The sequence below is a fragment of the Acipenser ruthenus genome, chromosome 48, assembly GCF_902713425.1.
Source record: "Acipenser ruthenus chromosome 48, fAciRut3.2 maternal haplotype, whole genome shotgun sequence".
Lineage (NCBI taxonomy): Eukaryota > Metazoa > Chordata > Actinopteri > Acipenseriformes > Acipenseridae > Acipenser > Acipenser ruthenus.
Window position 1 is genome coordinate 8,428,472 of NC_081236.1, and position 25,410 is coordinate 8,453,881.

Here is a 25,410-nt window from a genome sequence, read left to right on the forward strand (position 1 = left end):
TAAACCATTCTGCAGGTGGGTATATAGAAACAAACCAGCAAACAGTTATCAAGAATAAATAAAGTATTCAAAAAGAAACAAATCAATGAATATATATAAACATTAATCTAACACGTGCATTAAAACTATGCTTTAAAACAAGCAGAGGGAAACGTACTGAAAATCAGCTGTCCCCCCTTTCAATATCTTCTACAGGTACTGCCCTGACTACAGGAAGTCAGTACTCAGGGAAGTCAATAAAAGCTTCCCTCACCAACATGGCTGCTTCCCCACTTCCTGTCAAGATGGAGGACCTCACCACCACACCCAACTCGGGTTACCTGAACCATTGCATATCAGTTTATCTCAACAATAGTACTGCAATCCATTGTTCTGGAAGTGTGCTCCCTTCCAAACCAGCTCTCTAAACCGTACTCTTCATTAACCTTTCTTTTGTTGTTCAGGACACTCCCAACCACAGGCCTCCAGTCCCCGTACAACAGGGAAGTGAATTTTGTTTTTCTTATTTTCCTTACTAGACACAAGGATCAGCAACACCATACAAAAACAGATTAAAAACATTTGCAGTAAATGTCCAGATACATACTGAGACAATGTGAGGGTCTCCTCCCTCACACTCCTCCTCCTCCTCTTCCTCATCATCATCCTTATCTTCCTCATCAGGTCAATCAGGCTTGGCTGTTTCCAGACTTGACCCTTGACCGTTGTGACTTGAGACTTGACATAAATATATATATTAGAACAAACAGTTCTAGTAAATGTCCACACGGTGGCAGCATTGTATAAGGAATAAGAACATAAGAAAGTTTACCAATGAGAGGATGCCATTCAGCCCATCTTGCTCGTTTGGTTGTTAGTAGCTTATTGATCCCAGAATCTCATCAAGCAGCTCCTTGAAGGATCCCAGGGTGTCAGCTTCAACAACATTACTGGGGAGTTGGTTCCAGACCCTCACAATTCTCTGTGTAAAAAAGTACCTCCTATTTTCTGTTCTGAATGCCCCTTTATCTAATCTCCATTTGTGACCCCTGGTCCTTGTTTCTTTTTTCAGGTTGAAAAAGTCCCCTGGGTCGACATTGTCAATACCTTTATAGGATTTTGAATGTTTGAATCAGATCGTCGCGTAGTCTTCTTTGTTCAAGACTGAACAGATTCAATTCTTTGAGCCTGTCTGCATACGACATGCCTTTTAAACCCGGGATAATTCTGGTTGCTCTTCTTTGCACTCTTTCTAGAGCAGCAATATCATTTTTGTAACAAGGTGACCAGAACTGAACACAATATTCTAGGTGAGGTCTTACTAATGCATTGTAAAGTTTTAACATTACTTCCCTTGATTTAATTTCAACACTTTTCATAATATATCCAAGCATGTTGTTGGCCTTTTTTCATAGCTTCCCCATGTTGTCTAGATGAAGACATTTCTGAGCCAACATAAACTCCTGGGTCTTTTTCATAGATTCCTTCTTCAATTTCAGTATCTCCCATATTTATAATGCACATTGGGATCAGTATTAGGTCCTCTCCTATTCCTAATCTACATTAATGATTTTGATTCTGGTATAGTAAGCAAACTTGTTAAATTTGTAGACGACACAAAAATAGGAGGAGTTGCAAACACTGTTGCAGCAGCAAAGGTCATTCAAAATGATCTCGACAGCATTCAGAACTGGGCAGACACATGGCAAATGACATTTAATAGAGGAAAGTGGAGGGTACCGCACGCAGGCAATACATTTCTCCCCCCTTCCTTTCTATATTGGTTAATTGTGGGCTCTAGTTTTTTATTTAACATCACTGAGTCCCTTGTCCCTGTGGATTGCAACCACAATGTAGAAACATCTAGAGAATGGATGGGAATGGTTAATAAACATCTCTGCTGTTTCTCTTAAAGGGTGTTTATTTATTTCTAATACTGGACCCTGTCTTAATACTGTATCACATTCTGAATATGAATATAGCTGAGTTATTAATTGTAGATAATACTTAGAATACCAGATACATATTTAGCATTAAAAAGCAATCCATGTGATTTCTTTACCAGTCGTTCATTATTTTGTGTATCAGCCTCCACACAAAGCCGAGCGCAGTGCGGTATACTGTAATGATGCTGCAGTCAGTCTGCCCGGACTGCACCTGAACCATCTTAAAAACACGAAGCCTCCAATAAGCTCATTTGTAAAAGTTAGTAAAGAATGGCGCTATATAATCTAAGGAAGCTGAATGTGAACTCCTAGCTGGAGCAACGAGAGAGGGAGAGAGGGGGCGGGGCAGAGAAGGAGGCGGAGACGCTGCTAGGCAACCGGCTCCTGAACATTCCACTCCGCTGAGCAGAGACCGTTAGGATTTAAAAATGCCAAAGTTCCGAGCGCCGTTAGTATGGGCTGCCAGAAATGAGGAGAAAATAAATACAGCTTTTTATAAATGTGTGCATTCAGATATCATTTATAAATCTAGTTGCAAGATTTAACAGTTAGCTAAATATTTAAATACATCTTAAATCTCTCTTAGCTAGATTTAACAGTTAGCTAAATATTTAAATAAATCTTAAATCACTTAACTAGATTTAACATTTAGTTAAATATTTAACTGGCAGCTAAAGTGCATAGCATAAGTGTACCTGTGCGTATGTGTGTGTCAGTTCCTGTGTGTGTGTCTGTGTCAGTACCTGTGTGTGCGTGTGTCAGTACCTGTGTGTGTCACTATCTGTGTGTGTGTGCGTCTCAGTTTCTGAGTGTGTGTGTATCAGTGTGTGTGTGTGTCAGTACCTGTGTGTGTGTGCGTGTGTGTCAGTACTGTGTGTGTGCGTGTGTGACAGTACCTGTGTGTGTCAGTACCTGTGTGTGTGTCTGTCTGTGTCAGTACCTGTGTGTGTGTGCGTGTCAGTACGTGTGTGTGTGTCACTATCTGTGTGTGTGTGTCAGTACCTGTGAGTGTGTGTGTCTCTGTCAGTACCTGTGTGTGTGTGTGTGTCTCAGTGTGTGTCTTAGTGTATGTGTCTCAGTGTGTGTGTCTCTGTCAGTACCTGTGTGTGTGTGTGCGTGTCAGTACCTGTGTGTGTGTGTGTCTCAGTGTGTGTCTTAGTGTATGTGTCTCAGTGTGTGTGTGTGTCTCAGTGTGTGTGTGATTGTCAGTACCTGTGTGTGTGTGTGTGCGCATGTCAGTACCTGTGTGTGTGTAAGTACCTGTGCCTGTGTGTGTGTGTGTGTGTGTCAGTACCTGTGTGTGTGTCTGTCAGTACCTGTATGTGCGCAGGACAGTACCTGTGTGTGTGTGTGTGTGGGTGTGTTTCAGTACTTGTGTCTGTGTGTCAGAACCTGTGTGTGTGTCAGTACCTGTGTGTGTAGGGGGGGTCAGTACCTGTGTGTGTGTGTGTGTGTTTGTGTCAGTACCTGTGTGTGTGTGTGTGTGTGTGTGTGTGTGTGTGTCAGTACCTGTGTGTGTGTGTGTGTGCGTGCGCATTCGTGCGTCAGTACCTGTGTGTCTCTGGGAGATATATTTTTTGTCTCAAGTCCCCTCCCGCGCTCCATTCATAACTGATGGAAAACTAAAACAACTCCTCAGAACTATTCATGACGAGGGACATGTTAATAAAAACATAAACCATGGCGATTGTGTTGATAAAGATATCGCAGGAATAAGTCCAGGCAGCAGAACGCCAGGGAAAGCGACGCGTTGTGTTTTAAACCTGTCAGCGAGCCCGGCTCTGAAGAACAACAAAACACAAAACAAGAGACGCACATCGAGGGCCTGCCAAATTTGAAAATTCATTTATTACATTTCTCTTCATAGAATCCTCTGTGAGGTTAACATACAGCCAGTCATATACAGAACAAGAGATTTTGATAATTTACTCTAGTTATTGATAAAAAATTAGTAATATTTGTAAAACTTCCATCCTTTCCACAAGTCTCAATACACCTGAACCGTGCCGTCTGAAGATATCCCTGTGTCTCTATCAGATGAATCTATAACAGCACAGCAGCTCAAATTAAAATGTGCATCGCTGCCCGAACCCAGAGACTGTCTATCACATGTCTGCAAACCTCAAGCCTAGAGGCCGTCCCAAACTGTACAGAACCGCGGAAATCTGAAGAGAATCTGTAATCTGCAGAGGGAGCATCTTACCTGTTTAGTATTTGAATGATAAAAATGGAAATCAAGTAAACATACTATCAAACTCTTTACAGGCGAAGCACTTCCAATGTAACATATCAGGCCTTTTTGTCAGTAAAATCTTTATACGCTGTCAAACAAAAACAAGACTTCTCATTGGGTCACGTTTTCAAACCCTCAACTCCAGCCTTTATGAACTCCTACTTCTTAAAAGGAGACACAACGTCTGTCGATTTCACAAAACTAGAACCGAGCAGCTGAGTTCATGTATTCCAGGTCACTTTAGCGGTCCGTTTGTGATAATTCCGATGACGATGTCGCTGAGGAAGATGGAGGCTCCCTGGAGGAGTGCGAATTCCCAGGAATTCACTCCTCCACAGATTCGGACCGTCTCTACTCCAGACCGACTGGTTAATTGCAATCCCAAAACACCACTTCCGAGAGACTTCCTTCAAAACAAAGTGCTTGATTACTTTCCCATAAACTGATTTCCTCGTCAATTTCAAAGATCGCAGGTTAACCAGGAACTTAATACTCTATCACATTCTGAATATGAATATAGCTGAGTTATTAATTGTAGGTAATACTTAGAATACCAGATACACATTTAGCATTAAAAAGCAATCCATGTGATTTCTTTACCAGTCGTTCATTATTTTGTGTATCAGCCTCCACACAAAGCCGAGCGCAGTGCGGTATACTGTAATGATGCTGCAGTCAGTCTGCCCGGACTGCACCTGAACCATCTTAAAAACACGAAGCCTCCAATAAGCTCATTTGTAAAAGTTAGTAAAGAATGGCGCTATATAATCTAAGGAAGCTGAATGTGAACTCCTAGCTGGAGCAACGAGAGAGGGAGAGAGGGGGCGGGGCAGAGAAGGAGGCGGAGACGCTGCTAGGCAACCGGCTCCTGAACATTCCACTCCGCTGAGCAGAGACCGTTAGGATTTAAAAATGCCAAAGTTCCGAGCGCCGTTAGTATGGGCTGCCAGAAATGAGGAGAAAATAAATACAGCTTTTTATAAATGTGTGCATTCAGATATCATTTAGAAATCTAGTTACAACATTTAACAGTTATCTAAATATTTAAATACATCAGAAATCTCTTAACTAGATTTAACATTTAGTTAAATATTTAAATAAATCTTAAATAACGTAACTAGATTTAACATTTAGTTAAATATTTATCTGGCAGCTAAAGTGCATAGCATAAGTGTACCCGTGCGTGCGTGCGTGCGTGCGTGCGTGTGTGTGTGTCAGTACCTGTGAGTGTGTGTGTGTGTGTCAGTACCTGTGTGTGTGTACAGCTTTTTATAAATGTGTGCATTCAGATATCATTTAGAAATCTAGTTACAACATTTAACAGTTAGCTAAATATTTAAATACATCTTAAATCTTAGCTAGATTTAACATTTAGCTAAATATTTAAGTAGCAGCAAACTCTGGAGTTTGTATGCAAATGAGCGTTTCACGCGATTTGATTGGCTCTTGTAATGTTGAAATTTGCATGTTTATCAATTAGCATAAAATAAGTGCATAGCATAAGTGTGTGTGTGTATGTGTGTGTCAGTATCTTTGTGTGTATGTGTGTGTCAGTATCTTTGTGTGTATGTGTGTGTCAGTATCTTTGTGCGTGTGTGTGTGTGTGTGTGTGTGTGTCAGTCAGTACCTGTGTGTGTGTGTGTGTGTGTGTGTTTGTCAGTACCTGCAGGGAAATCTGTGTTGTGTGAAAGGTGCATTTTTCCATTCTTTGATAAATCAGCAGAAAATATTGCTATTATCAATAGATAGAAAACGTATAACATTTAATATTTAGAGGAAAAAACATGCATTTGATCTCCCAAATAAAAAGATACCCTTTAATTCCAGTCTAAAGTCAGCTTACTAAAGATTAATTATATGTGTGTGTGTCAGTACCTGTGTGTGTGTGCGTGTCATTATATGTTTGTGTGTGTGCGTGTGTGTTTTTGTCAGTACCTGTGTGTGTGCATGTCAGTACTTGTGTGTGTGTCAGTACCTATGGGTTTGTGCGGGTCAGTACCTCTGTGTGTGTGTGTTAGCACCTGTGTGTGTGAGTGTGTGTTTCTCGGTGTGTGTGTGTGGTTTCTCGGTGTGTGTGTGTGTTTGTGTCTCAGTGTGTGTGTGTTTGTGTCTCAGTGTGTGGTTGTGTTTGTGTGTGTGTCAGTACCTGTGTGTGTCAGTATCTTTGTGTGTATGTGTGTGTGTGTGTGTGTGATTGTCAGTACCTGTGTGTGTGTGTGTGTGTTTGTTTGTCAGTACCTGTGTGTGTGTTCGTGTCAGTATTTGTGTGTGTGTGTCAGTACCTGTGTGTGTGTCTCTCTTTATGTGTTTGGGTCTCTGTGTCTCTATGTGTGTGTGTCTCAGTGTTTCTCAGTGTGTGTGTGTCTCAGTGTGTATCTCAGTGTGTGTGTGTGTGTGTGTGTGTGTCTGTCGCAGTCTCAGTGTGTGTGTGTCTCAGTGTGTGTGCCTCAGTGTGTGTGTGTGTGTGTGTCTCAGTCTCAGTGTCTTCAAGTCATACAAAGAGCATTTCAAGTGGAGCGATAAAGTGGAGCGAAGCGATCAAAAAAAGGCACCAAGTTAGAAGCAAGAATTGTGTGAATCTTGGGCCCCAGCACCTTTCCAAGTGTGCCTATTTGCTTGATGTTTGACAAGATTGGCCTAATTGCTTCTCCTAACTTGGGCTTTTGTGTTTGATATTACCCCTTTAAACGGCTGTTGCGTTTTTCTAACTTGTTTATTTACATTGACAATGTTTTTGTCGTGGGATTGAGAGGAGTTAGAAAAACGTGTTTGAAACGACCGAGAGTCTCTATACAGCTCCAAGAGTTTAGCTGTTTTCACCATGTTGCAGAGGCAAAACTAAATCACTTTGAATTACCATCTGTACCAAAAGTCTGAAACACTCTTACATCAAATGTGATAAAAAAAATATATATATACACAGTACATGTTTATCATCCTCCTCCTCATCCTCATCATGCTCTTCATCCTCATCAGTTCAATCAGGGTGGCTGTTTCCAGACTTGACCCTTGACCGTTGTGTAGCAGTCGTGTTTATTTCTTAGCAGACTTCCTTATCCAGACTCCGTTATCCAGGGTGACTTGCAATTGTTACAAGTTCTCTCAGTAGAAAGTATAATACAGATATGAAAGTATAAAATCAATTCAAGTAAGAGCAAAATAATAAAGCACACAGTAAACTATAAACAAGAGCAAATTCGACTAAAAGCAGAACGCAGCTCTGGCTATTCCTTATCCAATGCTGCCATCGTGTGGCCATTTAGTAGAACTGTTGGATTTAATATTTTTTTTTTTTTATCAGAGCACAGCTCAGTGACAAGCGGTTGCTGGTGCCCTCTGCTGTTTACAATGGGTAGTACAAGTAAAAATTCACAATGACATTGCTACTGTTATTATTATTTATTTCTTAGCAGACATCCAGGGCTGCATACAAATGTTACGAGTTATCACAGTACAAAGTATCACATTATAAAAGATCACATTACAGAATATCATAATACAGATAAGAGCAAATATGAAAGTACAATAAAATCAATTCAAGTAAGAGCAAAATAATAAAGCACACAGTAAATTATAAGAGTGAATTCGACTAAGAGCAGCTAAACCTGATAGTAACTATTTGCTGATATGAGTCTAGTAAGAACAGGCAGTAAACATGATAGATACAAGAGAATGATTTCAAATAAGAGCAATTACAGAAAACTTTATTATTTATACACACAGTACTCTCCTGCGTATCCTGTAAATATTGTTTTTGCTGTATTTTAAGAATGTATCTGAAATGTCTATTTTTGCACAGGGGTTAAGGTTATTACGAGTGATTTCAAAGGGCAACTGAGCTGATAGATAGATAGATAGATAGATAGATAGATAGATAGATAGATAGATAGATAGATAGATAGATATATTAGAACAAACAGTTCTAGTAAAAGGCCACACGATGGCAGCATTGTATAAGGAATAGCGAGAGCTGCGTTCTGCACGTCTCCATGACGACCAGGTTTACAGCACAGGAAGCCCTGCGACTCGACACCTCCCCATGTGAGTTTAATTATTTATTCTTAAAAGCAATACTATTTTAATCCACAGCAGGGACTGATAAAACAGCCTTTGTACAGCAGTTGCCCTGCAGTGTGCAGGTCAGGGAGCTGTGTGGGTGCTGGAGTGCGCTGCAGAGCAGATTCCCACTCGATCACACAAGGGAATATAAAGGATGCCGTGTTCATGTTTATGTTTATGTTTATGTGTTCGTCTTTATGGACTGCACCTGAACAATCTTAAAAACACGAAGCCTCCAATAAGCTCATTTGTAAAAGTTAGTAAAGAATGGCGCTATATAATCTAAGGAAGCTGAATGTGAACTCCTAGCTGGAGCAACGAGAGAGGGAGAGAGGGGGCGGGGCAGAGAAGGAGGCGGAGACGCTGCTAGGCAACCGGCTCCTGAACATTCCACTCCGCTGAGCAGAGACCGTTAGGATTTAAAAATGCCAAAGTTCCGAGCGCCGTTAGTATGGGCTGCCAGAAATGAGGAGAAAATAAATACAGTTTTTTATAAATGTGTGCATTCAGATATCATTTAGAAATCGAGTTACAAGATTAAACACAATATTACAATATTAAATCTTAGCTAGATTTAACATTTGTGTGTGTGTGTCAGTACCTGTGTGTGTGTGTGTGTGTGTCAGTACCTGTGTGTCAGTGTGTGTGCGTGTTTGTGTCAGTACCTGTGTGTGTGTGTCAGTGTCAGTACTTGTGTGTGTCAGTATCTGTGTGTGTCAGTACCTGTGTGTGTCAGTAACTGTGTGTGTGTGTGTTCTGGGATAAGGAAGATAAGATCTGGGATAAGGAAGAACTGCCCTCGGAGCTCAGGGACGCCCTGATAGTGACAAGAACTGCCCTCGGAGCTCAGGGACGCTCTGATAGTGACAAGAACTGCCCTCGGAGCTCAGGGACGCCCTGATAGTGACAAGAACTGCCCTCGGAGCTCAGGGACGCCCTGATAGTGACAAGAACTGCCCTCGGAGCTCAGGGACGCCCTGATAGTGACAAGAACTGCCCTCGGAGCTCAGGGACGCTCTGATAGTGACAAGAACTGCCCTCGGAGCTCAGGGACGCTCTGATAGTGACAAGAACTGCCCTCGGAGCTCAGGGACGCCCTGATAGTGACAATCTTCAAAAAGGGAGACAAGGCAGATTGTGGGAACCACAGGGGCATCTCCCTCCTGTCAACCACGGGCAAAGTACTTCTACCCTTGTCTGAAGAAGTTCTCCCAGAATCGCAGTGTGGTTTCCGCCCATCCAGAGGTACTGCAGACGTGATCGTCACAGCACGCCAACTACAAGAGAAACGCCGGGAACAAAAGCAGCCATTGTACTTGGCCTTCATAGACCTAACGAAAGCCTTTGACACAGTTAACCGCCACGCTCTCTGGCGGATTCTCTCGAAATACTGCTGCCATGACAAGTTCGTCGGAAAACTGAGGCTGCTGCATGACGGCATGTCTGCCACAGTGCTCAGCAACAGCGGCTCTGAGTCAGAGCCCCTCACTGTGGAGACAGGGGTCAAACAGCGTCTCTGAGTCAGAGCCCCTCACTGTGGAGACAGGGGTCAAACAGCGGCTCTGAGTCAGAGCCCCTCACTGTGGAGACAGGGGTAAAACAGCGGCTCTGAGTCAGAGCCCCTCACTGTGGAGACAGGGGTCAAACAGCGGATCTGAGTCAGAGCCCCTCACTGTGGAGTCAGGGGTCAAACAGCGGCTCTGAGTCAGAGCCCCTCACTGTGGAGTCAGGGGTCAAACAGCGGCTCTGAGTCAGAGCCCCTCACTGTGGAGACAGGGGTCAAACAGCGGCTCTGAGTCAGAGCCCCTCACTGTGGAGACAGGGGTCAAACAGCGGCTCTGAGTCAGAGCCCCTCACTGTGGAGACAGGGGTCAAACAGCGGCTCTGAGTCAGAGCCCCTCAGTGTGGAATCAGGGGTCAAACAGCGGCTCTGAGTCAGAGCCCCTCACTGTGGAGACAGGGGTCAAACAGCGGCTCTGAGTCAGAGCCCCTCAGTGTGGAATCAGGGGTCAAACAGCGGCTCTGAGTCAGAGCCCCTCACTGTGGAGTCAGGGGTCAAACAGCGACTTCATACAGCACAGATATAAAGCTAGCTTATGTAATTTCCTTGCCCAAATTTGGTCTCATTTCCCTAGCATGATCCATGGTGTGAGACAAAGCATATTAAAAGTTAACATTAAACATTAAAAGCGTTTCTTCTTCACGTTGCCAATGTCAGCAGAAACCCAGATAACAAGAAGTTCCATTTAAGAACAATGATATGAGTTTTGCTCAATTCTCACAGGCAGCATCACAAGGTTGAACGACAAGACTAAGTGATTGCAAACTACTGATGTGAACCAGCCATGTACAGCAGGGTTTCCCAATCCTGGTCCTGGGGACCCACTGTGTCTGCTGGTTTTTATTCCAACTGAGTTCTTAATTACTTAATTCAACCCTTAATTGAACTGATAATTTGCTTATTTAGACATATTTACTTGTTTTCAGCTTAAACACTTGCAGATTTCAAGTTCGCCATAACATTTTATAAATAACTTGAACTCTGCAACTCTTTGAGAGCTGAGAGCAATTTAAAAAGATCTAATTAAGCAAATTATCATCTCAATTAAGGGTCTAGTTAAGTAATTCAGAGCTCAGTTGGAATGAAAACCAGCAGACACAGTGGGTCCCCAGGACCAGGATTGGGAAACCCTGATGTACAGCTCGATGTTAAGAGTTCATTAACCCTGCGTTGATTCAGAGCTTACACAGGAAAATCACACAATGTTTACAGTTTCAATGATTTCTCACTTCCTTCAACATTTAAATGGGAAGCATAAGTAACAGATTGTATAATGAAAAGGAACAAAGGCTGATGAAATAATAAGAGCTCATGCCATTTAACTGGAACAGTGTGTACCCTGCCCCACACGCGGTGCGTGCTTATCAGAAAAAAAACTGCGTGTTCCAATTGTATAGTGTGTTATTATGAGTTCCATGACACTTACCTAAAGTTATAGCATGTCACTTTTAACAAAAGTAAGGGATTTTAAACCAGTTTGAATTGGTTTGATTATGGTTTGTACACAGGCTCAAAACAGCTTATTAAGCAGAAACAAAGTTTTGATCATCCCTCCGAGGTCACAGCTGCACTCTGAGTTATGAACAGCCAGTCACTCCCACATGGGTGTATTTGGGGTCACATGCCAAGCTAAACAGCTACAAGGTCAGGGAAGCAAGAGTTTTAAAATCCTTACACAGTACTTGAATTTGGTGTTATGTTTGCATCCTATGGTAACATAATATATATATTTTTTATTTTTTAATTGTTTATTTACAGGATTACCAGATACTCATTTTTAATTCATCAATAAAAACACCCTGAACTGCAGCGATGACACTAACACTTTGTTTTAATTAGGGAAGATGTCCAGGAAACACTGTCTAGTGTCTTTAGACCTCCATCCAATTTACCTTTTGCCGCTAAGGTTTTAGAGAAGGTGGGAGCTGGCCAATGCAATATATTTCTGGGTGATAACCATATACTTGAAAAGTTTCAATCGGGCTTTAGATCTGGTGACAGTACAGAGACTGCCCTAGTCAAAGTGCTGAATGATTTACTAATGAGCACAGACTCCAGTCACATATCCATTCTGGTTCTGTTAGATCTAAGTGCAGCATTTGATACTATTGATCATGCTAGTTTAACTGATCGCCTTGAAAGTTGGATAGGGCTTTCAGGAACTGTTTTAGACTGGCTTAGGTCACATCTTACGGACAGGTAGAATTTTGTTTCAATAGCAGACTCTGTATCACAATTATCTACTATCTCCTGTGGTGACCCCAGGGCTCCATTCTTGGCCCCTTACTATTCTCCTTATACATGCTACCATTGGGCATGATTATCTGTAAACACCATGTACATCTTCACTGTGATGCTGACGACACACAACTTTACATCTCTGTGAAACCTGGGGATATATCGGTTGTCTCCACCTTAATTGCATGTCTGTCAGAGGTGGAAAGCTGGATGTCCCAACATTTTTTGCAATTAAATTCAGGTAAGACTGAAGTTGGAGCAGAAATTGGAGTTGGTAAATTGTATAAAAACTAATTTAGGTAAATATAATTCAAATATAAATTCCAAAGCCAGAAACCTGGGATTTGTAATTGATTCTGATTTATGATTTGAGGGTCATATTCACAATACCACTAAAGTGTCCTTTTATTATTTATGTAACATTGCCAAGATTAGGTCTTTTTTTATCATTGCCTGATGCTGAGAAGCTAATTCATGCATTTGTTTCATCTAGACTGGATCACTGCAATGCTGTTATCTGGGCTACCAAATCATGCCTTATTCCGTTTGCAACTTGTTTAAGATGCAGCTGCCAGGGTGATAAGTAAAACAAAGAGAAGAGAGAGCATATAACTCCAGTACTGGCTGCACTTCACTGGCTTCCAGTACGTTTTAGAATTGATTTGAAGGTCTTGCTGCTGACTTGCAAGGCGCTCCATGGTCTGGCTCCTGACTATCTAAAGAGCTCCTGTGCCCACATGCACCTGTCCCTGCTCTAAGGTCAGCCGACTCTGGTCTTTTGCTTGTTCCAAAGATTAATACCAAGGGAAAGGGTGAAAGAGCTTTCAGCTATAATAACACACCAAGACTGTGGAATAGATTGCCATGCGACATCAGAGAAGCAGAGTCACTGCATGTTTATAAATCAAGGTTAAAAACTCATTTTTTTAGATTAGCTTTTGAATCCTGATTTTCTGTATCAATCTGTTATTATTTTAAACACGTTCACTGTATTTCTGTTTTTAAACAGAGTTGTTGCTTACTTTTTATTAATATTACCAATTTTGCTGTAAAAATGGTGTTTAATTCTGTATTTTGTTGTTTTTCTATTGTATTGTAAAGCACTTTGAGACACTTTGTGTGAAAGGTGCTATATAAAGAAAGAAACTTTAAACGTTACATCACTGCTTTCTAGCTATTTTTAGTGGGAAGATGAAGCAGGGATGTGAGTTAGTAGACAGGGCTTCTTGGCCATCTTCAATAATAAAAACTTGTAATAGCTAGAAAGCAGTGATTTGTGTAGCTACACAATGTTTGCTACATTACTCAAATATATCAATACCCATCATGCCAGTAAGAACTGGCAGAAAAGTCGTTTGTGTCTTTTGCCATTTTCCCACTGCAGACTGTATTAACAACAGTATTTCTCCTGAAAATGTGCATTCAACTGCATATTTCACAATTACAGATGTGTTTAAAGAGGTGTCTATCAAAGCACAGTAAACAAAGCATAGACATTATTGTAGTGGCCTCTAGTGTCAGTGAGAGTAATTGCAGGCACTCACCCCAGTCATCCTGATCTTTTTAGTAGGACCCTTGTTGATGCCGCCATGCCGCGTTCATTTCACAAACAAAGGGCCGGCCACACCCGTGCGTCGCAAACAACTAAACTTGAATCTAAACTAAATGGAACTCAGATTGTGCTGCGCTTTGTATTATAATAGGATCCAGTCTTTCACAATGACAATTTTTTTTCTTCAGTATCATCGTGCATTAATTTCTGATACATATTATTCTTTTAAATGAACTCTTAAAGGGAAGCTCTGCACCTGCTGTGGAATGCAACTCTGTCACATGACACGTTTGCATTCCGCAGCAAAGCAGCTGTGTGAGCATGGACACCTGTCCCTGCAGAGCAGAGCAGCAAGTGGGAAATGAGAATAAATAGTTCTGTACTTCGATATTAAAAAGTTTAATTTCACTCTTAATTATATAAATTTGTAGAGGGGGAAAACTGGTTTCCATCTTCTTTATGTGGAATGGTTAAAAGTACTGAATTCTAGCTCTAAACTTGCTGACGTTTTGCAATACCCAGGAGCTGTGCACGAGCTGTTACCAGAGGGGAAGATTAACCAGCACCTTGGAAAACAGGAATTCTCTACAGCATCACACACAAATCATGACAAACAAACAATTTATCATTTATTGTACATTAGATCATTAAAAAAAATAAAAAGCATGATAATTAACTTGAAAATAAATAGAGTAAGTTCAAAATGTTAAATCCTGAAACTCATTTCCACACTGAGTTATTGATTTCTCCCGACTCGTCCATCAGATGAGGTGTGGAATAGTTTCCTTTCTGCATATTCCCGCTCCCAGGCACTGACTGCATTGACAGCCTGAGTTAAACTGACAGCAGAGAAGCCTCTTGTGACGTGTCCGCATCATCACCCACTATCTGACACAGAGTGCAAGAGAGTTTTAAATGCATGCTCAAGAGTGATATACAAAACAGTTATTACACAGGGACTCGTAATGCAAGGTTAATATTATTTTCCCCTCATGAGTGAAAAGTCCCATTGAACATGGTTTTTAAAGTTCCTCTCTTCTGTGAATTCGCTGGTGTTTTTGAAGGACTTGTTTCACACTGAAACTCTTCCCACAGTCACAGCAGTGATACGGTTTCTCTCCTGTGTGAGTTCGCTGGTGTGAAACAAAGCTGTCTGCCCGACTGAAACTCTTCCCACAGTCAGAGCAGCGATACGGTTTCTCTCCTGTGTGAGTTCGCTGGTGTGAAACAAAGCTGTCTGCCCGACTGAAACTCTTCCCACAGTCAGAGCAGGAATACGGTTTCTCTCCTGTGTGAGTTCGCTGGTGGTATTGAAGGCTTTGTTTCACAGTGAAACTCTTCCCACAGTCAGAGCAGTGATACGGTTTCTCTCCTGTGTGAGTTCGCTGGTGGTTTTGAAGGCTTTGTTTCACAGTGAAACTCTTCCCACAGTCATAGCAGTGATACGGTTTCTCTCCTGTGTGAGTTCGCTGGTGGTATTGAAGGCTTTGTTTCACAGTGAAACTCTTCCCACAGTCAGAGCAGCGATACGGTTTCTCTCCTGTGTGAGTCCACTGGTGTTTTTGAAGGCCTCGTTTCACACTGAAACTCTTCCCACAGTCAAAGCAGTGATACGGTTTTTCTCCTGTGTGAGTTCGCTGGTGTGAAACAAGCCTGTCTGCCCGTCTGAAACTCTTCCCACAGTCAGAGCAGCAATATGGCTTCTCTCCTGTGTGAGTCCACTGGTGGTATTGAAGGCTTTGTTTCACAGTGAAACTCTTCCCAAAGTCATAGCAGTGATACGGTTTCTTTCCTGTGTAAGTCCGCTGGGTTTTATTTAAATGCCCTAACAGCGTGATACCTTTCCCACAGTCAGGATATTCTCCACCGCCTGCCCTCACTTTAGCTGCTGGACTGGAACCTGGAAAATATGAACAGGAAAGACAGTAAGAGGGAGTGCTTGTAGGCTTAAATATGAACAGGAAAGACAGAAAGAGGGACTGCTTGTAGGCTTAAGGTTGGTTCATACTTCAGACTGACAATTTCTGGTTGGAGTCGAGGGTCTCCGACCCTGTACGACAGGTTGAATAATGTCATCCACACTCCTGTGACAGGTGTATGAACCAAACCTTAGGGCATGTACAGGTCCGATTAACACACAGGCAAACTAGGCATGTGCCTCGGACCCAAACTCAAGGGGGGGGCCCCAAAACGGTTATGTGGGTTTTTTGTTTTTTTTTAAATATACAGATCTGCGCCTAACCTGGAAAGAACTTCACTCCCCGACATTCGAACTGAGGCATGTATCTCAAAATCAAATTGTTCTGACGGGTGTTATGCAGATTTCTGTACCCCATAGAATTCTGCATCCCCTGTGCAGATGCAGTTTCTCAGACTGCTGGACGCGCACATGTGATATTTCTGTACCCGAGCCCAGGTGTTTTCTCAAGCACTCCTGCAGCTTGCAACACATATTGTGAACAAAACAAAACTAGTGATGTGGCAAAATAAAAACCGCACATTTAACTCCACTGATTTTCTAGATATACAGGACATTCAGCCTCCTGTGTTGCTCATCCATGAAACCCTTGATTTAAAAGTAACCTTAGAAAAGATTCTTTTAAAAACACGTTTTCATTTTTTTTCACATGTACTGTCCAGAATCATCAAGTGTTCATATCCAGCGATCTTTGAAAGAAAATGCAGCTGTGTCAGGATGGAATCATCAAGGGTACACAATTCTACAGGGTATAGAAAGCTACCATAGGAAACACCTGAATATACTTGTATGTCAAAACATTGACGATTCTCTGCTCTGGAGAAAAGGGCATTTTCTTTAATGAAGCGAGTCAAACCCAAGGAGACATTATTGACAATTTTGCGTGCAGTAATCTAATGTATTTGACTCACAACAATGTACAGGTAGGTTTGTTTTTATCTATTTATTTTCGTTGGCTATTGTGGAGCTCCCATTAGTGAAAACAAGTCTGAGCACCCTTCTATATATTACCTTTTTCAACTTCATATGGGGTTCCTTGTTTGTTTGAACTGTTGCCTTTTTATTCAGTAAATCAGGAAAGTCATTGTTGAGCTGTACTACACAACTTAACATAGGCTTTAGTTTTTAGCACATCCCCTACAGTTTGATTTTCTGTCAGCTTCATTCAGTCATTCATAAAAATTTAAAACTGAGAATTCTACCTGTTGTGAAAGGGTGGAGCGCTAGTTATAAAGGCTAGAATGTATGTATGTGTACGTGTACGTGTGTATGTGGCTGTTTGTTCTGGGGTAGGAGGCCCGCAGGTTTATGCTTGCCTCGGGTCCAGTGATGGGTTCATCCGGCCCTGGGCATGTGGCTGGGTGCTGGAGTGGATTACAGCATGTTAATTTCAGCTGTGGGGGCTCGCACTGGGATACACCATCTTAAAAAAGCAGTTAAACTTAGAGTAAGTAGATAGGTTCCAAAAAATATAGCGCTACCCTCCCCACGTGTTGCTACAACTGTTTAAATAATATATTTCTCTATTCATTGTTCACATCCTGACAACTATACACTTATAACTATAAAGTTTGCTTCAAAGCTCTTTACAAAATGTCCGCTCTAGTACACTGATTATTGCCCACGTTGTCAAACAGGTAACACAGCAATAATGATCACTGATGTGGTACGAAACAGAAAAGAGTACTTGGGTCTTTTTGTATCTCTCTTCCTGCAGTGATTTAGAGTGCATATCTAAAACCCCAGTGCACTAGAGCAGACATTTCAAAAAGAGCTTTCCAATAGACTTTAAAGTTATGTGTAAAAAGGTGGCAGGATGTGAACAATGTAAAGAAATGACAGGTACGTTATTTAAACAGTTGTAGTAACTCATGGGGGCGGGTAATGCTAGATTTTTCAGAACCCTGCTTCTTACTCTTCAAAGCCTTTACTTCATGTGTAAAAGCAAAGTCAGTAAAGATGGACGCTGGAGAAACTGAGCCCTGGGATCAAAATCTGCCTTCAAAGTTCTCCTGTAATGTTTCGGGTCTATTTCCTCTAACACACCCTACAATTATATATTTTTCAATAGCATCACATTTAGGGGTGTTAAACATTTAGAATTTAAATGTCAGTAAAGGGTCAAGCGTTTTTAATTTTGCTTAATTGTTTAAACTTTGTCAAAAATGGCCAAATATTAACAACACGAGTGTATCTGCAAATACAGCTACTCAGTTTTCTTTCATTGCCTTCACCAGATTTAAATCAGCCAAGCCTTCATTTTCATTACAAGCAGGACGTGCAAACGAGATCGCGACATGTTAATAAGAGACTCCTCTTTATTAAAGCTAGAATGAACAGTAAAGTATTTTATGCTGGACTCACTCTATTACAGTCGCTGTGCATGTCTGTATTTACATTAAGAGGAGTCGCTTCTGCACTTAAATGAAAACCCCATTTAGTTGTTTCACATGAACGTGTTTCTCAGTGTGATTGAGATACACGAATGGATGAACAGGATCAACTGCATTCTTTAAAGAGAGTAGAAAAGCAGAGGTACAACACAGACAACCAGAAGCCCTATTTATAACATACGTGCAGTAATTTAGAGAAAGCTATTTATGTAAAAAAATAAGTAATAGCAGTATCTCAATGTTTTTTATTTTAATGTTTAAACTATATATTTTCAAAAGTTTAAACTTTTGATAAATGTAATGGAATCAAGCACCCCTAATGACATCACACATGTACAATAATATCCCTCTATTTAGACACTGAACATTTCTAATGTTATATACAGTACTTTAGCTCTTCTCCCCTTGGTATAATCAGGTAGGAGTGCCCATGTGAAAGAGGCTTACATCTGTATCTTAAGATCACCAGTAGTGAGTCCTATCCTGAACTGGTGTGAGTGGTACAGGAAAAACAAATAGCTAGTAATGTAACCTACATGCTCCCTCCCTCCCTCTCTGCCACACTATCACGCAATCTAGAATGACAATGTCACAGCTACTGGGAGTCACTCACCTGCTAGACTGCATTCTGAATGTGACTGCCCGTCTTCCTTTCCACCTCCTTGCATGCTGTTGAGACAGCCTTCCTCTCCAGCACCTTGCTCTCTCACACAGACTCTCTCCAGCACCACGCTACACTCCCGCAGGCGTACAGGCTCCAGCTCAGGGATGTTTGGTTTGAAGTCCTCGGATTCTTCCTTCCCTGGTTCCATGTGCTCAAACTCTACTTCAGGGGACTCCTGTTTAATATGGTTAATTTCCAGCACCTCTTCTTGTTTCACAGGAAGGTGTTCTTCTGTCTGCGGGATCTCCAATTCATTGTGCTCAGCTTTAATCTCAGAGACCTCTGGCTGGCTGCTGTCACACTGCATCTCACAGAGCTCCTGTTTGATGAGGAGGGAAGCCAACCCAAAGAACTCCACTGTAAAGGGGAGAGGTTCAAGTTCAGGGAACTCCTCTTTAATCTGGACAGATTCCATCTCCACACTGTCCATGACAGCACACAGGATTCTGTTTAGAAGTTGCTGAAAAAAAGAAGACATTTATTTATTTATTTACAGTACTACTAAGACCATTGAAGGGACCGACAGAATCTGTCCTTAACAGCAGGGCTGGCTTTACTATAGACACAGAATTACACAGAATTAATTGTAATAAGTTTATAATAATGAAGGACTTTATCTGTCTAATCTCAAGAATGATGGATGAAAGTTGGCAAAAGTTACAATATTTCTCTTTTCATTAATTATGTTGAGTATTTTAGAATGCGTTCTCCTAAAACAACCGATCAGTAAGGAGTCCTTTTGTCCTCGGGCCTTAAATATAGATTTGTTACAAAACATGATCTGTGATACAATGTTCCACAAACTTTATCAAACTGTGTATATTCTTTTAAAGACTTACACAAACATTGCCAACACTGGTGTATTATTTATTTCTTAGCAGACGCCCTTATCCAGAGCGACTTACAATTGTTACACATTATTTTGACATACAATTACCCATTTATACAGTTGGGTTTTTACTGGAGCAATCTAGGTAAAGTACCTTGCTCAAGGGTACAGCAGCAGTGTCCCCCACCTGGGATTGAACCCATGACCCTCCAGTCAAGAGTCCAGAGCACTAACCACTACTCCACACTGCTACCCAGTGTAGTGTGGGGTCACGCGAAATCTGGTCTCCCCTGGCAACAGGCTTGCCGTTTTGAACCGGTTGCTAAGCAAAGGACACATTGAAGTTGCCTGCGTATTCAAATGGAGCGTGCATTGTTGGATTTCATTTAATTACCCTGAAAATAGCTGTGATTCCATCAACAAGAACACCACATTTCTAGCGAACTTGCAAAATTTGGCGCATATATATATATATATATATATATATATATATATATATATATATATATATATATATATATTATATGCAAATCTTATTGTACAAAAACAGGTTTCCATTAAAATGGATTCTAGCGAACAAACAGCTCTACGTTCCGACACCATGAGCTGGAAAAACTGGTTCTCACTCAAATTTTCTTGATCTGAACAACAAAAACTAAAACGTGCACTGCATCTCCATCTATTTCTTGTATAACGTATTGCTGGACTGAAAATGGACCAAGAAGGAATAATATATACAGTATATCTCCTCCAAATTAAAAAGAATTACCATTGTGCAACTTTTCACATTTTTTGAAGCTGTACTGTTTCCCCCATATGCAATTTTAAGTAATAATAATAATAATAATAATAATAATAATAATAATAATAATAATAATAATAATAATAATAAATCAGACAGAATGACAGTCCGGTTTCAGATAGCCTACGGAGATAGCTGCAACGAAACCTAAATGATGATATTTCAATCCTGCTTGGGAAAATGAATATTTTGTTTTTGAACAATCAAGGGTGGAATTAATCTGCAGTGGCCAGAGCATTGCCAAGAAATGGTTTACAAAATATTAAAACACGTCTGCAGCAAAAATATGTTTGTAAGAAAAGCGATAGAAAACAAGAGGCACTGGAACCATGTTTAAAGCAGGGGTGCTGAGAGCTCCTCTAGTTCCAGTGTCCTTGCAGTAATGCAGTGGCACTGGAACCATGTTTAAAGCAGGGCTGCTGAGAGCTCCTCTAGTTCCAGTGTCCTTGCAGTAATGCAGTGGCACTGGAACCATGTTTAAAGCAGGGCTGCTGAGAGCTCCTCTAGTTCCAGTGTCCTTGCAGTAATGCAGTGGCACTGGAACCATGTTTAAAGCAGGGCTGCTGAGAGCTCCTCTAGTTCCAGTGTCCTTGCAGTAATGCAGTGGCACTGGAACCATGTTTAAAGCAGGGCTGCTGAGAGCTCCTCTAGTTCCAGTGTCCTTGCAGTAATGCAGTGGCACTGGAACCATGTTTAAAGCAGGGCTGCTGAGAGCTCCTCTAGTTCCAGTGTCCTTGCAGTAATGCAGTGGCACTGGAACCATGTTTAAAGCAGGGCTGCTGAGAGCTCCTCTAGTTCCAGCACACTTGCAGTAATGCGATCACAGCATTATGAGGTATGTTTATTTGATATTGGGATATAATGAAATATACGTAATACTAACAGACAAAATATATGATCTTGTCCTAGTGAGGTCAGTATTTTGTAAGGTGTCTGTTGCGCAACATGACTGTGCCAACCCCTGCATATGAGAAGTGCCATTTAAGATGAATTACTGCAATTATACCTGTGCCCAGCAACCTACAGAATTAACCAACGTTGCATCATAGTCGAATATAATGTTACGTTAACATATTGAATTACATACTGCAGTTTAACACAATTAAGCAGGTTGGTGATTCCCAGTCCTTACATAAAATATGCCTTTACCGTTAACAGAATGCTACATTCATTGTTTACTGAACTAATATGAAGCATCATCATTTATAACATATTTAAAAGTACAACAATTGCAAACAGCATCCATCTACCTGTAATTTTAGGCAACTTAAACTGAACAGAAGTCTCCATAGCTTAGCCATGTAGCTGTCACTCGCTGAAGCTGATTTTACAGGACATTTACAGATTCTAGTTACTGACGCTTCGTAGAACAAAAGTTTTTTTTAATCCCCGTACAAAGTTATACTAATCTTATACATGGTTTTAATTGTGAGTATATTTAATGAAAGATGTTAAACGTTTATATACGAACATTGAAACTGAACATAACTCGTATTGTATTTGTAACAAACTATTGAAAATGTGTTTTTTCTTAAACATGTACCAGTATGTACGTTTTTTTAAAAGGATAAAGGAATCTCGTTCAAATCACGTCAGTGTGCTCGCTCACCGGTGACGCACAGTAGAGGTCACAGATTCCAAGTACCTGGCACATCATAAATGATATCTTTCTAATTCCTGTGACTGAAGGTAGAAGAATACTCTGTGGCTGCAAAATACCCACAGCATGTAGCCTGCTGGGGTCACGTGACTGCAACCTCTCACTTGGATTGTTTAAATCACGTGGATATGTTCGCAGTCCCCAGTAGAATGTACAGATCAGGACTAAACAGTGCATTTTTCTAAATACAACAGTGGAAATCATTTAAGCAACTAATGTATGTCAAAGAAAATATTATAGGAAGGTTGGTGTTTCTGATGCGTTTCACTTAAAAACCGGACATCAGGGAATCCAGGCTTGTTAATTTCTGCCACCCGGACACAGATGCTAATTCCTGGACTGTCCGGGTCAAACCTGGACCGGTGGCAGCCCCAACTCAGGGACACGGTGTTGAATTCTCAGCTCTGCAACCCCCATAAACAACAACACACATTCTCCCCATTCACTAACGCCGTGACCCGTCCCGTTCCCCTTCCAATACAAACTGAACAACAAGTCCTGCACACATTCTCCCCATTCACTAACACCGTGACCCGTCCCGTTCCCCTTCCAATACAAACTGAACAACAAGCCCTGCACACATTCTCCCCATTCACTAACACCGTGACCCATCCCGTTCCCCTTCCAATACAAACTGAACAACAAGTCCTGCACACATTCTCCCCATTCACTAACACCGTGACCCGTCCCGTTCCCCTTCCAATACAAACTGAACAACAAGTCCTGCACACATTCTCCCCATTCACTAACACCGTGACCCATCCCGTTCCCCTTCCAATACAAACTGAACAACAAGTCCTGCACACATTCTCCCCATTCACTAACACCGTGACCCGTCCCGTTCCCCTTCCAATACAAACTGAACAACAAGTCCTGCACACATTCTCCCCATTCACTAACACCGTGACCCGTCCCGTTCCCCTTCCAATACAAACTGAACAAGAAGTCCTGCAACAAAGCAATTGTCCAGGTTGTTACAATATATTTATAAGTAAAACTATATAAAAAGCATGACAACCTTTATGTACAAAAATCTTCACTAATATACAATTGAACAAGAACTGCTGAATATTTAATTTCATACAGTACTGTCATTGTTTATATGATAGTAATGTAAACACAAATTACACACACGTCTATGTAATCATTTATTTCAATATTTATATTTTACTTTTACCAAATATATCCTTCAGCATAGCTAATTCTTAGAAATGAGGTTTCTTTTTTGTCCAGCGGGAACCGCAAATAACGTTACTCTCATCAACCAGCATAGACAGAGGAAACCGTACTTCCTTGTGCCAATATTATTATTATTATTTATTTCTTAGCAGACGCCCTTATCTAGGGCGACTTACAATTGTTACAAGATATCACATTATTTTTACATACAATTACCCATTTATACAGTTGGGTTTTTACTGGAGCAATCTAGGTAAAGTATCTTGCTCAAGGGTACAGCAGCTGTGTCCCCTACGAGGGATTGAACCCACGACCCTCCGGTCAAGAGTCCAGAGCCCTAACCACTACTCCACACTGCTGGGACCACAATGAGTGTTACACTCACAGGAAACCAACACTTTTCAGAGCTTCAGCTCAATCTCAGAATGAGGATGATGAAGAACGACGACTTGAAATAACAGTCTGGAGAATTTTCAGCTGACTGACTTCATCTTTTAAAATACTGTTTGTCTCAACTAATCGTGTAGCGCTGACAGTTAACACAACACGTTTGTAAGCTGAAGGTTGTAGGTTCAAAAAGATTTTTTTTAGAGGCAAACGTTCCATTTTAGAACAGAAATAAATCATTTCGTTTGCTAGGGCGGCAAACATCGTTGCGCGGCCCTCCACTCAACTGAACCGCAGTTAAACTCTACAGTAGTTCCCGTATTTGAAAGAGATAAGAGAACCAATTCATTACAAATTCAGACAACCAGGTATTATTGTAAAGCAATAGTATATGCAAGACACTAGACGTACAGCTGTTTATATTAAATAGATATTTTCATAACCAGTTTCATACACACGATTAAAACACCGTCATTATTAACTCTATGTGTAACACTCCCCCCTCTCGTATACTAAATGGTTCGGTTGAGAATCAGCTCGTCTCACTGCCCTATTGTAGCCGCTTAAGAAATAAAACACTAATTAAACAGAAGAGTCGTGCAGGACATGCAAAGGATCAGCAGCATATTTCAGGAAAGCAAAGCAAACGCAACCTACAGAGCAGAGCATCTCCGTGTGTGTCCATCAAACTGAATCAACCCACAGCAAAGCACAGGAAGAGGGGCTGTGCATAAGAATGAACACCGAGCGCTCACTGTATTGAAGAAGAGCTCCCTTTCAAAGAGTCGCCAGTGCTGGAGTTACACAAACTGAACGGAGTGAACGCCACGTATGCAAACGACAATGTGCTGAAATGGAGTGAACGCCACGTATGCGAACGACAATGTGATGAAATGGAGTGAACGCCACGTATGCGAACGACAATGTGATGAAATGGAGTGAACGCCACGTATGCGAACGACAATGTGATGAAATGGAGTGAACGCCACGCATGCGAACGACAATGTGCTGAAATGGTCGCACCACTGCTGCACAAACGCAAAAGGTCCTCAAAACGCAACTCCTCCAGAGTAATGATGTGTCATTCATGGCGGATGGGCAGCAGTGGGGAGTAGCGGTCAGGGCTCTGGACTCTTGACCGGAGGGTCGTGGGTTCAATCCCAGGTGGGGATAAGGGCGTCTGCTAAGAAATAAATACATGAAAATAAAATGGAACGCTGCAAACAATTAAAAGAGGTAAAAGCCCAATTCGATTCTGTTACCGGTTCAGAATCGATACTGTTTGTCTCTGCGGCTGGATTGGGAGAACTTCTTAAAAACTAAAACTAGCGGATATTTCACGCAGCCATGCTTTAAATGAGTATTGATGCACGTGCGCAAAACAGTTTATGAATACGCTCAATGTTTTTATTAGCAGGACACCTAAAAGTCTGCAATTACAAAAGACATACGTTTGTACGCAGTTATTTAAAAGTGACCATCAGTGCAAAAGTGCAGGCTCCAGATATAAAAAGCTTACTGGAGCACTGCTAACTTCGAAATCGGTAGAATTATTCTGTTAAGTGAGCCCGAATCAGAATTAGAACAGCTAATTGACAAACGTTACATGCCATGAAGATCTAGCGAAATCTATTTCATATTTACTGTGAAGTGTAATAATAGAGAGAAACACTTACTTCAGGTATTGTCAGTGGGATGTGCAGCACGGCTCTAGTCACTCGCTCTGATCGTCTCGGTTCTTCTCTCCAGGGTAAACAAGCAGCTCAAACTAACAGCGACAGGTAATCTGTGTGACTAGACTAGTCCTCACTGCAGATTTAACCCCCTCTCTCTCAGTTCCAGGTACAAGACCACGCCCCCCACACGTCAGCCCCTCCCCGGGTGTCCGCTGTCCGGTGTTAGCCTCTCTTTGTTCTGTTTAGGGAGTCGTTATCTCTTTTCTCTGCTGGG

At 41.4% G+C, this 25,410-nt stretch overlaps 2 protein-coding genes across 2 annotated transcripts in view; both read right to left on the reverse strand.

Annotated features, from left to right (window-relative positions):
• LOC131721156 (zinc finger protein 436-like) overlaps positions 1 to 25,328 on the reverse strand; it is a 134,822-nt gene extending 109,494 nt beyond the window's left edge. The window contains exon 1 of the mRNA XM_059014440.1: positions 25,137 to 25,328. The gene's annotated coding sequence lies outside the window, so the exon portion shown is untranslated. The remainder of the gene's footprint in view (positions 1 to 25,136) is intronic.
• Positions 14,185 to 24,220, reverse strand: LOC131721158 (zinc finger and SCAN domain-containing protein 2-like). The gene is made up of 3 exons (XM_059014444.1): positions 24,118 to 24,220; positions 18,553 to 19,063; positions 14,185 to 15,468 (listed from the first exon to the last, which is right to left on the reverse strand). The coding sequence occupies exons 1-3, from the start codon at positions 24,127 to 24,129 to the stop codon at positions 14,591 to 14,593; spliced, it is 1,401 nt and encodes a 466-aa protein (XP_058870427.1). The 5' UTR covers positions 24,130 to 24,220; the 3' UTR covers positions 14,185 to 14,590.
• Positions 25,329 to 25,410: the final 82 nt, after the last annotated feature.

Bases quoted from the DNA above. Each gene is read 5' to 3' on its own strand.
- LOC131721158 (XM_059014444.1), bottom strand. The intron at 15,469-18,552 runs GTGAGTGACTCC...CATATTTTCCAG, and splicing joins TTCAGAATGCAGTCTAGCAG to GTTCCAGTCCAGCAGCTAAA.